This window comes from Sarcophilus harrisii, chromosome 2, assembly GCF_902635505.1.
Source record: "Sarcophilus harrisii chromosome 2, mSarHar1.11, whole genome shotgun sequence".
In the NCBI taxonomy this organism is placed as follows: domain Eukaryota; kingdom Metazoa; phylum Chordata; class Mammalia; order Dasyuromorphia; family Dasyuridae; genus Sarcophilus; species Sarcophilus harrisii.
The window spans coordinates 53,588,748-53,606,033 of record NC_045427.1 but is presented as its reverse complement, the minus strand read 5'-3'; the positions used below and the strand labels follow the sequence as shown (position 1 = coordinate 53,606,033).

General features: G+C 38.7%; 1 protein-coding gene across 1 annotated transcript in view; it reads left to right on the top strand.

Annotated features, from left to right (window-relative positions):
- CRISPLD2 (cysteine rich secretory protein LCCL domain containing 2) overlaps positions 1 to 17,286 on the top strand; it is a 76,945-nt gene that overhangs the window by 25,233 nt on the left and 34,426 nt on the right. The window contains exons 3-6 of the mRNA XM_003758462.3: positions 4,485 to 4,603; positions 8,637 to 8,769; positions 9,721 to 9,836; positions 14,284 to 14,384. Coding sequence (XP_003758510.1) covers positions 4,485 to 4,603; positions 8,637 to 8,769; positions 9,721 to 9,836; positions 14,284 to 14,384 — 469 coding nt within the window. The remainder of the gene's footprint in view (positions 1 to 4,484; positions 4,604 to 8,636; positions 8,770 to 9,720; positions 9,837 to 14,283; positions 14,385 to 17,286) is intronic.

The following is a 17,286-nucleotide window of genomic DNA, read 5'->3' as shown; positions in this document are numbered from 1 at the left end:
TTAGAAAATCATGGGATGTAGAACTGGAAAGAACCTGAAATGTCATCTATTCCTCACTTTTGACAGTTGAGGAAACTGAGGTCCAGAGGAATCAATTGACTTGCCCACAGTCACACAGATGGTGACAGAGCTGGGAACAGAACGAGGTCCTCCAACTTCAAATCTAGTACATCATCCCCAGCATCACCATTAGAGAGCACACAGTCTAAACTCTTAGTTTTACAGCTGAGGAACTGAGGCCCAAAGGAGGAGAGAGTCCCCAAGATAAAGAAGAGAGCTGGAATTTGAATTAAACCTCCTGAGTCTTAATTCAGGGCTCTTTCACTGGACAGCACATCCTCCAGAGGCTTGTTTCTGCGGATAAAGACAGAGGAAAAGGGGACATCCAGAAACCTTGTTGCTGATTTGTGAAGTAGTTAAGCTTTAGCCACCTATCTCCATCAACTGATTCCCCTGGCTTCCTTCAGAGCTTAGTCCAAGTCCTGCCTTCCCCAGGCCTCCTTTACCTTAGCTTTCCTTCTGTGCTTACCTACAATGAATCCTGTTTGTGCAATTTGTGGTTTATGTATCATTCCTTCCCACCCTCACCTTCTAATAGGCTGTGAGTTCCTGAAGAGTAGAGATTTGACTTTGCCTTTTTTTTTTTTTTTGTATCCCCAGCACAGTGCTTGGCTTATAGCAGTGGTTCTAGAGAATCCTGGGGATCTCTGAAACCCTTTTAGAGGGTCTACAAATTCAAAAATAGTTTTTATTTCCAATATGGTAAATGTCTATAAATATAACCCAGATAAACGAAAATGATTTGGAGAGATCCTCAATAATTTTTAATAGGATAAAGATACTGAAAACAAAAGTTTGAGAACCACTGGCTTATAGTAATAAATGCTTATTGACTTGATTTAGGAATTTTGGACACATTCATAGAGAACCATCATCTGGCCCAGTTCCCTTATCTTACACATTAGGAGATCCAAGCCTAGAGAGCACATGCTCAGAGTAAAGATGGGAAACATCCCAGAGATGGTCTGATTAATTTAGTTGATTTATGATGTTGGATTTAAATGGCCACTGTTAGAGCTACTAGAGGTAATTAAAGCTAGATTTTTAAAAGCAGAATCACTTGACAAATCCTCCCCAGGTTTTATAGTCACTAACTCAGCAAATATGTATCCAGCCCTTTGTTTTGGGTCCTGTGCTGGGTGTGGGTAAAATAAGAAGATATATGACTGATCCAGTCAGAGTCCCTTCCCTTGGAAGCTTATGGTCAGGGTGGCAGTGACAAAAAATTGAGCCTTAAAAACTTAAAATACACTAGCAGATAGTAATGGAAGAGAGCTCACAGAGCAGTTTGTCATAAGTACAGGGTTACGGGGACTTTTATCTGGGTCTTGGAATTGGCTAACACAAACAGCCCTTCTCTGGCTAGAAACAAGAGTTTAACAGTAAGATCAGGTTAGGATAGGAATAGGAGAGAAAGAAACATGCATTTATTAAGCACCTACTATGTGCCCAGACACCGTGCTAAGGTCTTTATAAGTATCTCCTTTGACAAACCTCACAACAACCCTGGGAGGTCGATGTTATTATTATCCCCATTTTACAGTTGAGGAAACTGAGGCACTGGGAGATTTGCTCAGAGACAGGTATTTGAGGTCAGGCTTGTTCCTGACTCCAGACCCATAATTCTATCCAGTATGTTACGACTCCTTGACTAGATCTGTGATTGGTGTGGAGAACTCCCTCTGTCTATGAAGGTTAGCTTCTTATTTGCAACACAGTGGTCTTGAAAGTTGCCTAGAACATTGAAAAATTAAATGATTTGCCCAGGATCCCATAGCCAGCATCAGAAATCCCCAAACTAAGATTTAAATTAAATAGTACAGACACAAGAGGTTAGCAGATTTGGGAAGAAGCTGCGATCAGAAAGTTAGCATGGTTGGGTTAAGCTCCCTGGAGAAGGTGAGAATTAAATTAATAGGAAGGGAAGGGGAAAGTAAGGGCTCAGGATTTCCTTTGAATTGCTTGTGTGAAAGTAATAGGTTTATAACGCTGCTAGTCAGGATTAATGGAGAATGAATCCCGTGGTTCTCCTTTGACAAGTTTTTGTTATAGACCAGATGTCTCCTTCTTCTTGTACATTCTCAAGTGAGCAAGCTGCCAAGACCAAAAATACCCTTTCTAGTCCTTTCACTTCCTTCTCCTTTATTGGGTTATTTCTTTAGTTTTTTTTTTTCTTTCCCCCTGAGGAACAGTAGTAAAGGTTATGGTCTGTGGCCAAAAGTTAGCAAAGTCCACTTTGATAATGAGCTGAAGATAAAAAAATAATAAACAGCAGTTTCTAAGAAGCCTTAAAGTTGACTCAACCAGATGTGAAAGAACCAAGACTCTACCCTGCCTTCAGAGTTTTAAAAGAGATTTCCATTTTTGCATAAGTCCCACATCCACGAGTGGGCTGGAGATTAATGGCTTGCTTGACCCTACTGGAGGAAGATTTCAATCACTTTGGGAAGCATATTCCCAAAGTGGGAAATATAAAGAGATGGTATATTTTGCTAGACTGAAGCAGATTGTATGAGGTGGAATTTTTCCTGCCTACATGTTAGAAGAGTTATAGCTGATATGGATAGTGTAGCCTAAAGTTTGCATGTTACAGATACTATCTCATTCGATCCTCCCAGTAAACATGGGAAGTGAGGATGACAGATATTGTTATTTTCATTTTACAATTAAGGGAACTGAGACTCGTCTACAGTCATTGAGTTCATTAGTAGAGTAGTTGACAGTTGAACCTAAGCCTTGTATGCTTTTCAGTTCTAAGCCATGTCCACTCAGATAGGAGAGTAAGAGCATCCCTGGGCACTGCTAAGCTGGGTGCAGTAGAAAGAGCATTGGCTGTGGATAAAACAGCCGAGGGCCATAGTCCATAGAGTACTGTACTTGGAGGATAGAAGACCTGAGTTCAAATCCTGCCTCAGATACTAACTACACATGCTGCTTTTTCGTCCTCAGTTTCCTCATATGTAAAATGAGGATAATAATAGGACCTAATTCAGAGAGTTCAATCAATCAAAAAACATTTAACATCATTTCCTTTGCACCAAGCACTCCTCTAAGTGTTGGATTATTGTGAGGATCAAAGAAGCTAATATGTGTAAAGTGTTTGGTAAACCTTGAAATGCTATCTTCTTTCTCCCCTTCCCTTGCCCTTCCTCCTCTTCTTCCTCCTCTTCCTCTTTTTCCTCCTCTTCTTCCCCTTCCTCTTCTTTCTTCTCTTTTCCCTCCTTCTCCTCCTCTTTCTTCTTCTCCTTTTCCTTCTCCTTCTCACTGTCATTCTATTATTTGGATTTTACAAACCTGAGTTAGAATCTGAGTTCTGCTACATTCTTTGGCGGACTTACTTGCCTCTTCCCTGGACCTCAGCTTCCTCCTCTATAAAATGAAGGAGGATAGACTTAAGTGGTCTCCAATATTCCTTCCCATTCAAAACACTATATAATCTTTAGCCACTCAGAAAATGACATTACAATAGGAAGGTCCTAGTGATACAATCTTGTGGATCTGATTTCCAAAAACCAATTTTACATGTGTTATTCTCCTGAATAATTCAGCTACATATAACTTAAAGCAATTGACTTACCATAAGCCAAAAGACACATAGAGCAATCTTTCTCTGGGAAAGAGAAATGGCCCCCATTGAGTTTGTTTATCTTCTTTCTTGATGAATCAGAAGTTCTGCGACTCTTCTTGGAGAAGGAAAATCAGATTTATCTTTAGCTTAGGGTCTCTGTTCTTTGCTTGGCCCCTTTCCAAACCACAGTAGATTCTGGCAATATATAAGGAAGGGGAGCAATACCTTAACAAATCCAAGACTGATTTTTTTGGTACTAACTTTCAAGATCTCATGCGTCATAAGGGAGTGGCTTATTGTTATCCCTGGTATTCTTCCACTAAGATGACTTTATTCAGAATTGTTATTTTTTCCCTTTAAAAAATTTCAAAAGACAGCTCCTTCATTTTAGAATGGTTAGATGTGGAAATACATGGAATCTGACTTATGGAGAACAATGAAAGTTATCAAAGATAATAGAATTTTGATGTTGGATTCTCAGGCTTTTAAGCTGCTTATTTTATTGAATAAACTGAGAATGAATTGAGAAACTGAGGCCTAGATGATTTAGGAGCCTATCTATGCTCATCTGGTGAGTGGGGATGGAATGAGAGAATGAGGATTTTTTCACTTCAGGAACTTGTTTTGTTTTCTCTTGTCAGTCACTTCACCCATTTTGCTATTTTTAGGGAAGGCCTATCTACCTAACCATGACAATACTGTCTTTTCTGTTTAGAGCAGCTAAAAAGGATCCAACAAGCTGCATCAAATGGTTTCTCTAAAGACCAAATTACACCTTTTGATTGTCTGGTTTGTCAGTCTCACAAGTAATTAGCATTTGCTTTTGCCTGTTTTTTGGTTTTTCTTTCTCATATAGACCTGGGATGATGAGTTGGAAAGATCAGCGGCAGCTTGGGCTCATGAATGTATCTGGGAACATGGACCTGCTACCCTCCTTGTGTCCATTGGCCAGAACCTGGCAGTCCACTGGGGCAGGTAAGAGGCAGAAAACATCATTCAGGTTATTTTCATGATCTCTTATTATAGCTGTCAGTGGTTAGTCCAGGCAACTGATGAGGCAAAGATTACAGGATTGGATCTATATGTGGACCATTTAGTTTGGTTTTGATTTGTCACATAGCCTTGGGGTAGGGGTAGTAAGGAACTTCTACATCAAATGATGATGGTCAAGAGCAGTGGTTCTCAAACTTTTATTCTCAATATCTTCATGTTGTTAAAAAAAACTATCGAGGATCTGTTCAAAGAGTTTTTGTTCACATGGGTTATATTTATAGCTATTTACTATGTTAGAAATAAAAAATGATTTTGAATTTGTAGACCTTCTGAAAGGGTTTCAGAGACCCCAACAATTCTTTGGACTACACTTTGAGGATCACTCAAGAGAATAGCCCAGTATTTTCCATTTGTATTACTGAAAACCAATTCTGGGTACATAGCCTGCTCATATTGTAGCCAAAGGGTCATCTTCACACACAGTACATCATGGATGTGTTACTGAAAGTCACATTGATTGATGGGAAATGGGTAAAGACATGACTCTTGTTGCCCTTGTTGGGAAGAGGAACATTTCAGGGATGGGCTGAATTAGTTTCATAGTTTTAGATCCTGGCGGAGGAATCTGTCTTCTCTGAGTAGGATGATTAAGTGAATGTTAATGGGATGAGAGATGACAGAGATTACCATCCTAAGTTTCTAACCTTATCTCACATTATTACAATGGAAAGAACATTGGTTTGGAAATCAGGAGACTTGGGGACAACTACAAGCTTTGTGTGACCTTAAGCACTAACCTCACCTTCTGGTCCTCAGTTTCCACATCTTTGAAAGAAGAGTTTAAACTATATTACCTCAAAAGTACTTTTCAGCTCTAAATCTATGATGCTGCTTTCTTACTGTGTATGCTCCAATTAAGTCGCCAAACTGGACTAGCTTTGCTCTTAGGAACATGGCTTATACTCTGCCATTTTGCCCGCACTATTCCTTGTGTCTAGAATATTTTCCTTTTACCTCTTCACTTGCTGAATCCCTCTCCATCCTTTGAAGCTCAGTGCGTGTGCAACACTTCTTCCAGGAAGTTTTCTCCTCCTGCTGCAGTTGCTAATGGTTACTGTTCTTGAGTTCTTTGCAACTCTCCAGTGCACTTATAAAATTCTGTGTGTTATGGTGATATCTGTGTCTATGCATATCCTTTCATGCCATTGGACATTCCATGAGGAGCTTATTTCAACTTGGAATCACCCTCCATGCAGGGCTCTGAAGAGTAGGTACTGAACATATATTGATGTTTTCCCTTTATATTCTAACTTTTCCAGTTGGAATTTTTAATGGCTTTTTAAAAAACTTGTTAGATATTTTCTTTTATTTGAAACACAAATGTTATTTTTTTTCCTTTTTTCCTCTGCTGCTTCCTCTCCATTTTCATTTTTGAGGCTAATTTTGTCCACGGGTTTTATATTTGGAGATAAGGAATGCTTGCCATGTTTTTCCAGTTAATCCTAAGTGCCTGTCACAATGGTAATGAGTCTCAACATACATTTATTAAGCACTTATGTGCCAGAAACTGTGCTTAGTATTGAGGATACAAAGTAAGACAAAAACATGGTGCCCATCCACAAGGAACTCATGTGATCTCACGATATTGTCAGAGAGAATCAATACATTGTCTTGAATCTTGGGAGAAGAGGCTCCAAAAGGAACTGATGTTTGCCTAAAAGCTCAACATGTATCTTAATTTTCTGAGTGGGTGTTCCGAAGAGATGGAATGTCTTTGTAAGCATCGCTGACCACTACCATCATGCTCTTGGTCCCCAACAGTCATTGTTACAAGACCTCTAAACCGCCCCATTTACCACATTGCTCTTAAATGGTCATTCCTTATCCTAGTTTTTCCTTTATTGAAACCACATTGTTTATACTTGCTGGCCATAGACCTCCACCTCATCTCTGCCCCTGCCCCCCTTCCAAGATTTGCATACAGTTTATTTTCTTTCCTGGTAAGGTATCGGTGCCAGCCTGGCAAATGGAATAATTTGTCACTATAAAATGAGTGATACCTCTAGTTTCTGCTTAGAATAACTTACCTGACCAGGGTACAATAACAGAGTCTGGTTCTTCCCTTGGGATTCCTGCCATGGAGAGCAGAGGAAAGTGGAAAAATTCAGCTGGACATGTGTGTGTGTGAGAGAGAATGATGTAGAGATGTGGATATCGGAAAGCTTCCAGAGACTTGATCAAATTTTCCAGTCTTTACCTGGGTTCTTGATATCATATAAACAAATTGAGCAGCATTAATTATTCATTAGTGAGGTTTCTTAGCTGTTACTTGAATTTTTGGGGGGGTTCTGAACTAAATGAACACCAAGAAAGGGGAATATTTCCATATACAAAGTAGAACAGAAAAAAAGGATTCTATGTGAAACCACAGATCTGTATTATCTAGTTTGTTGTTTTTTTAAAAGTATTTAATAAGTTCCACATGGTACTTTCTCTTTTTTTAATGTTACTTTCAAAGTTGCCTTGCTTGTTTCTGTTTCCCTCTGAACTTTCTTTTTTCCCCCTTCTGTGCATTTTTAAAGATAATTAAATGACCCTCTTTTATTTTTTTTTCTTTGTCTTTTTGGAAACACTGTATTGACTTTTTTCCCTTAAAACTGTGATGTGTGATATGTCCCTTTGGAATTAAAATTATAGAATATTAGGGCTGTCAGGGGCTTAGCAATCATCTGCAGGGCAGCTAGATTGCGCAGTAGATAGAGCAACAGCCCTGAAGTCAGGAGGACCCGAGTTCAAATTTGGTTTCAGACACTTAACACTTCTTAGCTGTGTGACCCTGGGCAAGTCACTTAACCCTAATTCCTCATCAATAAAAAAAAAGAAAGAAAGAAATCATCTGCTAATTTCAGCTACCTATATTATTTTGGGGCTAGTCGTTTAAACTTGTAGTCTTCTGCAAAACAAAAGGATGGGACCAAATTACCTCTAAAGCCCCTTTCAGGACTCAATCTATGGTCTTGTACAAACTCCACATTGCATAGATAAGAAAACTGAAAAACAGAAAGGGCTCAAGTTCACCCATCAAATGAATGAACCAGGATGAGAACTTAGGATTTTTGTGCTTTTTTCCCATCAATGAATGTTTCTTCTTTGCTAGGTGTTAATTTTTTTTCATTTTTCTTTTTCTTTCCTGTACTTCTTACAGAGCAAATAATTTCTTATTATTTATATGTCATTTCTTTCCTTTGTGGTACAAAAAAGGAGTGGGTTATAGAGACTCATGGGTGTTTATAACTTCTCCCCAATCATTTTCTCTTTGCTTGCTCTGGCTGATAATAGAAAATAAAGTGCAGAAACTATGTTGCCATTTTTTTCACCTCATTTTATTTAAAGTGATCTTTTTTTCTTGGATTTTTCAGAGAACCTTGACATCAGTCAGCACTTAAATATGATATTCCTGGGGTTTGAAGGCATTTCCCCTTTGAGAAGTTGAGATGTTTAGCTAGAAGAAAAAATTTAGTGGGAATATGATAACTGTTGTTACATCTTTGCAGGATTGGTCTATACTAGAGGGATTGGATAAATTCTAATGGACCACCAAAGCTAGTTCCAGGATCAGTGGGTGGAAATTATAGGGTTTTATCTAACAAAAAAAGTCCTATCTAAATATAAACGCATTAATCATAATTAATTTTATCATAAATCATTTAATAAAAACAATACAATATCTCCCTAATTATTAGAACAATCCAAAGGTAGAATGAGCTTCCTTCTATGGTGGTGAGTTTCACAGAACTTAGGGTCTTCAAGCAGAGGACAGCTGATGATTTGGGGTGAAAACAGGATTTATGCTTTAAGTAGGGGTTTGGCTAAGTGTTTTGAAGCCCCTCATAATTTTGTGACTCTGTGAATTCATGTTCAAAATAATGAACGTTATCAAATGAACATTATCAAAATAACTTGTCTAATGTGTAAGGTTTTCTGCATTGTCACCAAAATAGTTTTGATCCCACAGGTATCGTTCACCAGCATTCCACGTCCAGTCATGGTATGACGAAGTCAAAGATTACACATATCCTTACCCCCATGAATGTAATCCTTGGTGTCCAGAGAGGTGCTCGGGACCTATGTGCACTCATTATACCCAGGTAAGAAGCTCGTCTAGGTCTGCAATCTTAGCTAATATGGATCATCAAATGGCAGATACAGATATTTTGGGAGAAATTTTGGAAACCAATGACTACTTCCCCCTTTTAACAAGGGAGAAAGAGTAGTTGAGAGATGATTCACTGCCCAGAAAAATGAATAATAAGAATAGACAGCTCTTTGAAGTATACTGGCATCAGACTCGATTCTTTGGCACAGAGGTAGCTGGGTGACTCAGTGGATAGAGTGACTCACTGGGCCTGGAGTCAGGAAGACCTGAGTTCAAATCTTGCCTCAGACACTTAATTGGTACATGATCTTTGCCAAATCCCTTAATTTCTGTCAGTTTTCTTAATTGTAAAATGGGAGATAATAATAGCATGTACATCCCAGTTTTATTGTGAGGATTGAAAGGGATCATATTTGTAAACAGAGAACAGATATTTTACCTGAAATTTAATAAATGCTTATTTCTTTCCTAAAAAAAAATATTTTGTAATTCTGTATCTTAAGTTAAGGGCAGACTTGCTGCCAAATTGTGAACCATGAAGGCATTTTGAATTTTGGTGCTCTTCCATATCTCTTCTAGTACCTTTCTCTATCTATGGCTTATCTCCCCCCTTACCTTAGTTATATCTATTCAGGTATTAACAATGAGACTTTAAAGTACCACCTTTTCCAAGAGTATTTGCCTTTTGCCAGAAGAGATTCAAGAAGACCAGAAAGCTTTTAGAACTTGAGAGGAATTTAATGGTGGAATTTAAAATACTTCTGAAAGATAGAGGAGGAGGCAAAGCTACTTGGACAGGGGCCCCTGCTCAGTGTGTTTGTCAATCACATCATGTTTGTTGACCATCTGCTTGCAAGGCCCCCCTGAGAACACGACAGATCTTCACTAGCACTGATTTGCTCCTCGGGGTCTGACATACGTGCCATGTTTGTTTGTTTTCCAGATAGTTTGGGCGACTACCAACAAGGTTGGCTGTGCTGTGAACACCTGCAGGAGGATAAATGTTTGGGGAGATGTGTGGGAGAATGCGATCTATCTCGTCTGCAATTATTCTCCAAAGTAAGAAAGATGATAAAAAAATGGCTTTTTGATGATCTCAAAATACACAGCAAGAGAGCATCATTGCTTTGTAAAATTTCAATGGTAATTAACTGATTATGACTTGGAGCTAGAAGGGTTCTTAGAATCCATTGAGTCCAACTTCTTTTATAGAGGGAGAAACTGAGTCACAGAGAGGTAGATTTCCTCAAAGTCACACAGAAAATCTGGAATTTGAATACTGGACTTTTGGCTCCAAAGCTACCTCTCTTTCCATTGAACTGTATGGCCTCTCCATATTGGATTTAGTTTTATCTTCTCTGATAGAAAAAGTAGAGACCATAGTTTATAGATAGATTGTATAGATTATCTAGGTCATTCTCCTCAGTGTAGAGATGAAAAAACTGAGACCCAGAAAAAGGAAGTTCCTTGCCTAAAGTCAGACTTGGCAAACAAACAGCAACCCTTCAAAATGGACCTGTCCCACCTAAATCTTCCCTTCTTCAGCCCAAGCATCCTTAGTCCCTTTCTCTGCTCCGCAAACAGCAAGGCTTCCAGTCCCTTTCACCGGACACATAATAGTTTACCGACAGCTTCCTTTATTGGATCTCCTAGAAGTGAGCAGCCAAAGCCTTCTTTGTCCCCCCGACACACACACGTACACACTCACCAGCATATTCCATGGGGTAGCTGGGTGGGAATAATTTACTCATTCATTCATGCATTCAAAGTGAATGGTAGCTGTCGATGAATGGGAAATCTGGGCTGTAGATTAGAGAACAGCTAAACTAGTTTGTAGCCTGCTGTTTTGAAAGGATTGGCTAACATGGAAACATCCTCATTTGGTTTTCCGTCAGACTTGGCTGTGGTAGGGTGGGCCATAGCTGAGGTTGGAAGGAAAATGAAGTCCTCGGAGAATACTTTGCATATCTGTGGTAGCATTTTAGGGGCAGGCTCAGAAGAGAGCACATGGGTTACATCACTGCCTGGGGAGTATAGAGTACAGAAAATTCCTTAATAGGAGACAATTTACTTGACTTTTTTTCCCTCCCCTCCCCTCCTCCAGCCACTCTTAAGACATATATTCCAATGTACACTGGTTAGTCCTGCTTTAATAGAGACAACTCTTCCATTGTTCAGAATCTCCAAGGATGGATCAGCTCACGTTTTAGCCCTTATAGCCCCTACCATGGCTGAATGTGGAAATAAAAAGGGAGTTATAGTCTCTGGCCTAGAAACGATGGAAACCCAGCTCAGAAAGAAAGGGGAGCCTATCTACTGGCAAAAAAAAAAATGCTCAGCAGAACTTGAAAACACTCTGCCCAATGAGTTCAGCCCAGTGAGAGGAGACATGACTTTTTACTTTGAGATATTATAACACCCACCTGAGACTTCTTAGAGAATCTTCAAAGCAATCAACATTTGTCTCTCCATTCATCCACAAAGTCATTCAGTGCTTCCTATGTGCCATGCACTGGGCTAAGTCCTGGGGATACAAAGAAAGATAAAAATGCAGTTTTTGTCCTTGAGGAACTCTCATTCCAGTGGGGGAAATACTATGCAAATAACTGCGTATGACATGTAGACATTATGAATGGGACTTAACCCCAGTGGATCTGTTGATCAGATTAGTGGGGTTTTTAAAATTATTATTTTGGTATGATTTTTTTCCTTTTTAAAAATTGTGGATCATATTCATTAAATGTTTCATTTTGCTGTGGTGGCCATGATTTAACTTTTTTTTTTTTAATGACAGCTTTTGTTTCTTATACCACAACAATTTCTTTTTATACCTCTCTTAACCTTTATTTTCTCCCTTTTAATAATAAAAAACAGGCAGGGTATGGGACACATGCCTGTGATCCTTGCTATAGGAGATGCTGTGTCTGGAGGGCCTTGAGCTAATAAGTTCTTAACTATAGTCAGTGGAATAAAGTTAATTGGGTGGCCATATAAAATCCCTCATTAATAAATTGAGTCCATGGGAATAGGGGTCCAATAGACTATGTGGGAAGAAGTCAATTGACTTTGGCTGGAAATAGAGCAAGTCAAAGCTTCTGTGACAATTAAAGTGGGTACAGACTTGTGAGAGCATCCATCTAGGGCAAAATGGAGAGACCTCATCTTAAAAATAAAACAAAACCATAAAAATTAATGTATTTTAAAAAACAGAGAAACAATTAGGCAAATCTGACTGTTAGCTTGTATCATATTATCTATCTGTAGGCTCTCCTGCCCCTACTGAAAAGTGGGTTCTTGAGATACTAGTGACATAAGCTTGGACAGGACCTCCTAAGTTTTTTTCATGCTTTAAAATATATGTGTGTGTGTGTATGCAAATATATATATATATATGCATATGTATACATATATATATTAATCTACCCCCTAATAAAACCTTCTTTTATAATTAACAAAAAATGAAATCAAGGAAGACAAATTGATCATGTTGTGGCCTGTGCTTACTTCTATATCTGTAGGTCATTCTGTCTCTACCAAAAGAAGTATGTTTTGTCATCAGTTTTCTGGAGCATTAGATTGATCAGATTTCTGATGTCCCTTAATGCTGTTTCCTTTTGAGTTATCATGGCCATTGACAATCTTGTTCTTGTGGTTCTGTTTGCTTCTTTTTGTATCAGCTCACACAAGTCTTCCCAAGATTCTCTGAAATCCTCATGGTCACCATTTCTTAAGGCACAATAAGAGTCTTTTACACTCACATACCACAGTTTGTTGGCCATTCCCAGGTTTGTGGGCACTCATTTTATCGTCATTCTGCGTGATGTGTTTTGAGAACGTCTGTGGGTCTGTTGTATCCAGGCAGTATTTTATACGGTATTTCAAAACATGCTAGAAGCCGACAAATGACTTTCGCTTTTGAGAAGAATCCTATTCCTAGAAAGCTGGCTATGACACACATTTCTAAAATGAATCACAGATATCCTCTGACTTCCAGTAAAATTTCAAGGATATGTATCCACGTTGCCAAGGGTTCTCACCTTTTTCTGATGACAGCAAGAGCCAGAGAGAGAAAAATGGAAAGAAAGATATTCTTAATTAGATAATAACTTCAAATATGATGAAATGGAAAGAAGGATGGATAGAGAGACAGGTAGATAGGTAGAGATTAAGAGAGATGAAAGGAAGAATGGAAGGATGGAGACAAACAGAATCCTTTCTATTACATACTCTGTCCCTCTTGAACAGTGTGCTGGAATAGAGTCAGGTGATCTAAAATCAAATTTTGGCTCTGCTATTTACTACTTGTGGAATGTTGTACAAGTTATTTACTTTTTCCAGACCTCAGACTAGGTCTTGACTGTAAAGTAATGAAATCTTAAAGGTCTTTTTTAATTCAAATATCAATGATCCTACAGATTTTAAACTTTAATATATAAATTTAATATAAGTATTTAATATAAATTTAAATGTATATAAATTTAATACAACTATTAAATGTAAATTTAAACATATATTTTTCTCAATTAGAAAATATTTATTTCTCCTATCAACTTGATAACTTTTTAACATTAAACTTTTTAAAAAATACACATATTAAACAAATCAATTCCTGCATTGGCCATGTCCAAAAATATCTGACTCATTTTCTGTCCTGAGTCTATCCCTTCTCTGGGGATTCTGCTTCATCTCAGGTCCTTTGGAATCTGGGAGTTTCAATAAGTTTCAATTGTTCAGCCATTTCAGGTTTTTCTGCCTTTCATAACCCCAGTTGGGGTTTTCTTGGCAAAGATACTGGAGTGGTTTGCCATTTCCTTCCCAGCTCATTTTACAGATGAGGAAACTGAGGCAAACCGGATTAAGTGACTTCCTCCGTATCTGAGGCCATATTTGTTAAGCACCTATTGCCGGACACTGTGCTGAGCACCAAGTTCTGAAGTCCTACAAAGGGTTTACAAAATTGCATTGCGGTATGAGTTGTTCTCTTGTGAACTTCTGTTTTTTGACATTTAAGGCTGGGAACCCTGCTTTTTCATTTCTGAAATGGCTTGAAGAGGGGAAAATTCTGCAGACTCTAAAATGGAAAGACGTTTCAGCCCAGCGTGTGTTGGGTGCCATTTCTGTCCTGGGACTAAAGAAACATTGGTGGATTTGTGGCTAGGTTGGCATTCCAGGGCAAACACAAACTGTGACTACACAGTTGTGGGATGAAAAGGGCTTCACTGTATCTCCGTCCATCCGTTTACTCAGCCACGTCTATGCTCGAAAGCTTCAGACTATAAGTTCATGGAAAGAGCCGAGGCCAGAAACTTTTTTTTTTTTTGTCTTCCGTTTTGAATGCTGTCTGCCATCCTACAAACAGTGGAAACATTCATTTCCCCCTAATTCCTGCTGCCTTTGGGGTTGTACTTTCGTGGGGTTTCAGAGTCAGGTACCTAGCGTGTCCATGGCAATGAACTTGAGAAGATCTTGGAGGTTTGTCTGACAGTGATTTTCTGCTTCTTTTCAGAGGAAATTGGATTGGAGAAGCTCCATATAGAAATGGCCGGCCCTGCTCTGAATGTCCACCCAGTTACGGTGGAGGCTGCAGGAATAACCTCTGCTACCGTGGTATGAGCCTTTCAATGAGAAATATTTTACTGATGACTTTTGATTTGATGTTGTATTTATTTCTGACAATTATGGTCCCCCTCCCCTTTCAAGGAATTTCCTTGAAATAAAAAAAAACAACATTTAGACTCCCCTAGCCCAAATTATAATGAGTACTTTTCTGGATAGCGTTTATGATGTACTGCCCCAGTGGTCTCTCACTTCTCTGTTAAAAGAAAGAGTTTACTATTTATTTTCTAGGACTATTATTGACATCAACTGATAAACAAGAGGGCTACCAGAGTAGCAAAAAGTAGGGTCTTTAATCAAGCAATTTGAGGAACCATTCAGCACCAAAGTACTGGAGTACCCAAGGGAGGCAGGAAGGTATAAAATATATTTCAGCTTGGGGGTACAGCCTTACTAACTGATACATTTGTTGTTGCATAACAACTGAAAGTCCATAAACAGAGTGGTAGGAGGCTGGGATGGGAGCTGGGGGAACTAGTGACATCTGGCAGGAACAGCTGGCTCCAGGTACGGCAATAGGGAAACTGGTTTAGACTTTGGGGTTAGTGGGATCAGTCAGAGAGTGGATGTCCGCTTTCTACATTGGTTTTTCACTTCCCATTCGTGACCTTTTCAGTTTGTTGCCATCATTGGCAATACTGCCCTTTTGGTTCTCCTTATTTCACACTGCCTCAGTTCATGCCATTTCTCATTGCACAGTAATATTCCTTTACACCCATGCTAATCTTCTGCTCCCTAATCGGGGGCAGCCTCTTTGCTTCTGCCATCCTGAAAAGAACCTTTAAGAATATTTGGTATATAGAGAGCCTTGACCTTCTTGGGGTACAGAGGCAACAATAAGATTTCAAGGACATGAGCCTTTAAAAAAAGATTCCCTGTTTGCTCCCAGACAGTTTTTGTTAAAAATAGAAAGGGAAAGCATTTCCCAAAGGAAAGATAGCCAGGTTTCCTTTGGGATGAGAGGATTGAGTGGAAGATAATAGAGCTGTACTGTATTCAGTAATACACGCCCCTGGAGACTGAATCCAAACATCACCCTGTATAGAACAACATCAGAAGTCAGGGGTGAGTCCCCGGGCACCTTTTGCCAGAGACTGATTTGACAGGTAGAGTTTTTAACTCATTTTGTATCAGAGATACCTTGAGCAATCTGGTGAAACCTGTAGACCTCTTTTCAGAAGCTTATTTTTAAATGCATGAAACAAAATGCATAGTCACAAAGGAAGTCACAATGTAAAAATAAAGATTATTTTTTTTTCCCATTCAGGATTATGGATACCCTGAAAATCCATCCACAGTCCCTTGGAGGTTCATGAACAAAGAGAGTTTCAGATTTAATAGCATACAGAAGGAGACAGGAGAGAAAAGGGGAATAGGTTTTGAGTTAGAATCTCTAGATTCAAATCTTAGTTCTGTCATTTATGACCTGTAATAAGCGACTTAACTCTCTAGTCCCTCACTTATAAAATTAAGGTTGGAATAATGACTTCAATCATCCCTTTTGGTTTCAAATCCATACTCTTATGTCTATAGGCTTTGACATCAAAGGAGGATAATTTCTTTGTCTTTAAAAAAATAATCTCACAAACAGATTTGTGTCTTTTAACAAAATCTCTTAATTATAATGTTTTTGTTGTTGAGTCATTTTAGTTGTGACTGACTCTTCATGACCCCATTTGGGATTTTCTTGGCAGAGACACTGGAGTAGTTTGTCATTTCCTTCTCCAGCTCATTTTACAGATGAGGAAACTGAGACACACAGGCTTAACTAACTTGCTCAAATTCACATGTCTAGGGACTGAAGCCAGAGTTAAACTCAGGAAGATGAGTCTTTCTCCCTCCAGGACCAGCACCCTTAGCATCCCTGACTCTCTAATATACTAAGAAGTCATAAAGTATCCTTTTTCTCTCCTCATAGAGTACTTTGCATGGATCTGTTTTTCTCTACGTGCTATAATTTGTATGATATGTGAAGAGTGTCAGACCTCCCCTTGATGATGGGTCAGTGTCCCTAGTGCCTGGAACAGTGCTCTAACCATAGCAGATCCTCAACAAATATTGACTTGATTGAATTATAGCATCATGGAAAGATCACATGGAGAGTCTAGAAAGGCAGAATTAGGTACCGGTCCTGGCTCTAATTTAAATCATTAAATATCTATTAAGTGCATGCTATTTTTTTTTTTTTTTTTTTTTTTTTGGCTGAGGCAGTTGGGGTTAAGTGACTTACCCAGGGTCACACAGGCAGGAAGTGTTAAGTGTCTGAGGTCAGGTCCTCCTGACTTCAGGGCTCTATCCACTGCTAATGCATACTATTTGTAAGGTTCCATTCTAATCGGGAATTTTTAAAAAATGCTTCCTGCCCTCAAGGCATTCTTTGAATACCTTGAATACATCCTTTGAATACCCTCAATGGTATTCTTTGAGAATACCATTCAGTATTCAATGACTGTGGACAATTAACTGACCTTTGCTGTGATTTTTCTTGACCATAAGATGAGGATAATAATAATGGGGCATCTAGTGGCATCTACATCCAAATTTGAATGAGTTCTTCCAGACAAGATATGCCAAGGTCTAGGGGTTCTATTCAAATCAGCTTTGAATCATAGCCCATGAGCCCCCACCACTGTATTTACTTTTACTCATCAGCCACAGGACACAGTTAAAAAAAAAAAAAGGCATTTAATAAAATAATATAGTAAAAAAAATGTTATAGTACACCATTTGCATCATAACTTTGGGCATGCTCCTGGGAAAAAAGAAAGTCCTTGTGATAATGTTTAATTGCCAAATTGTACCCATTTAGAATTATTTTAGGTGTTTGTCCTTCCAGTCAATGACTATCTGGATCTGAGGCCTTCCAAATTTTTCAATTTTGGTAGTTTTTGGA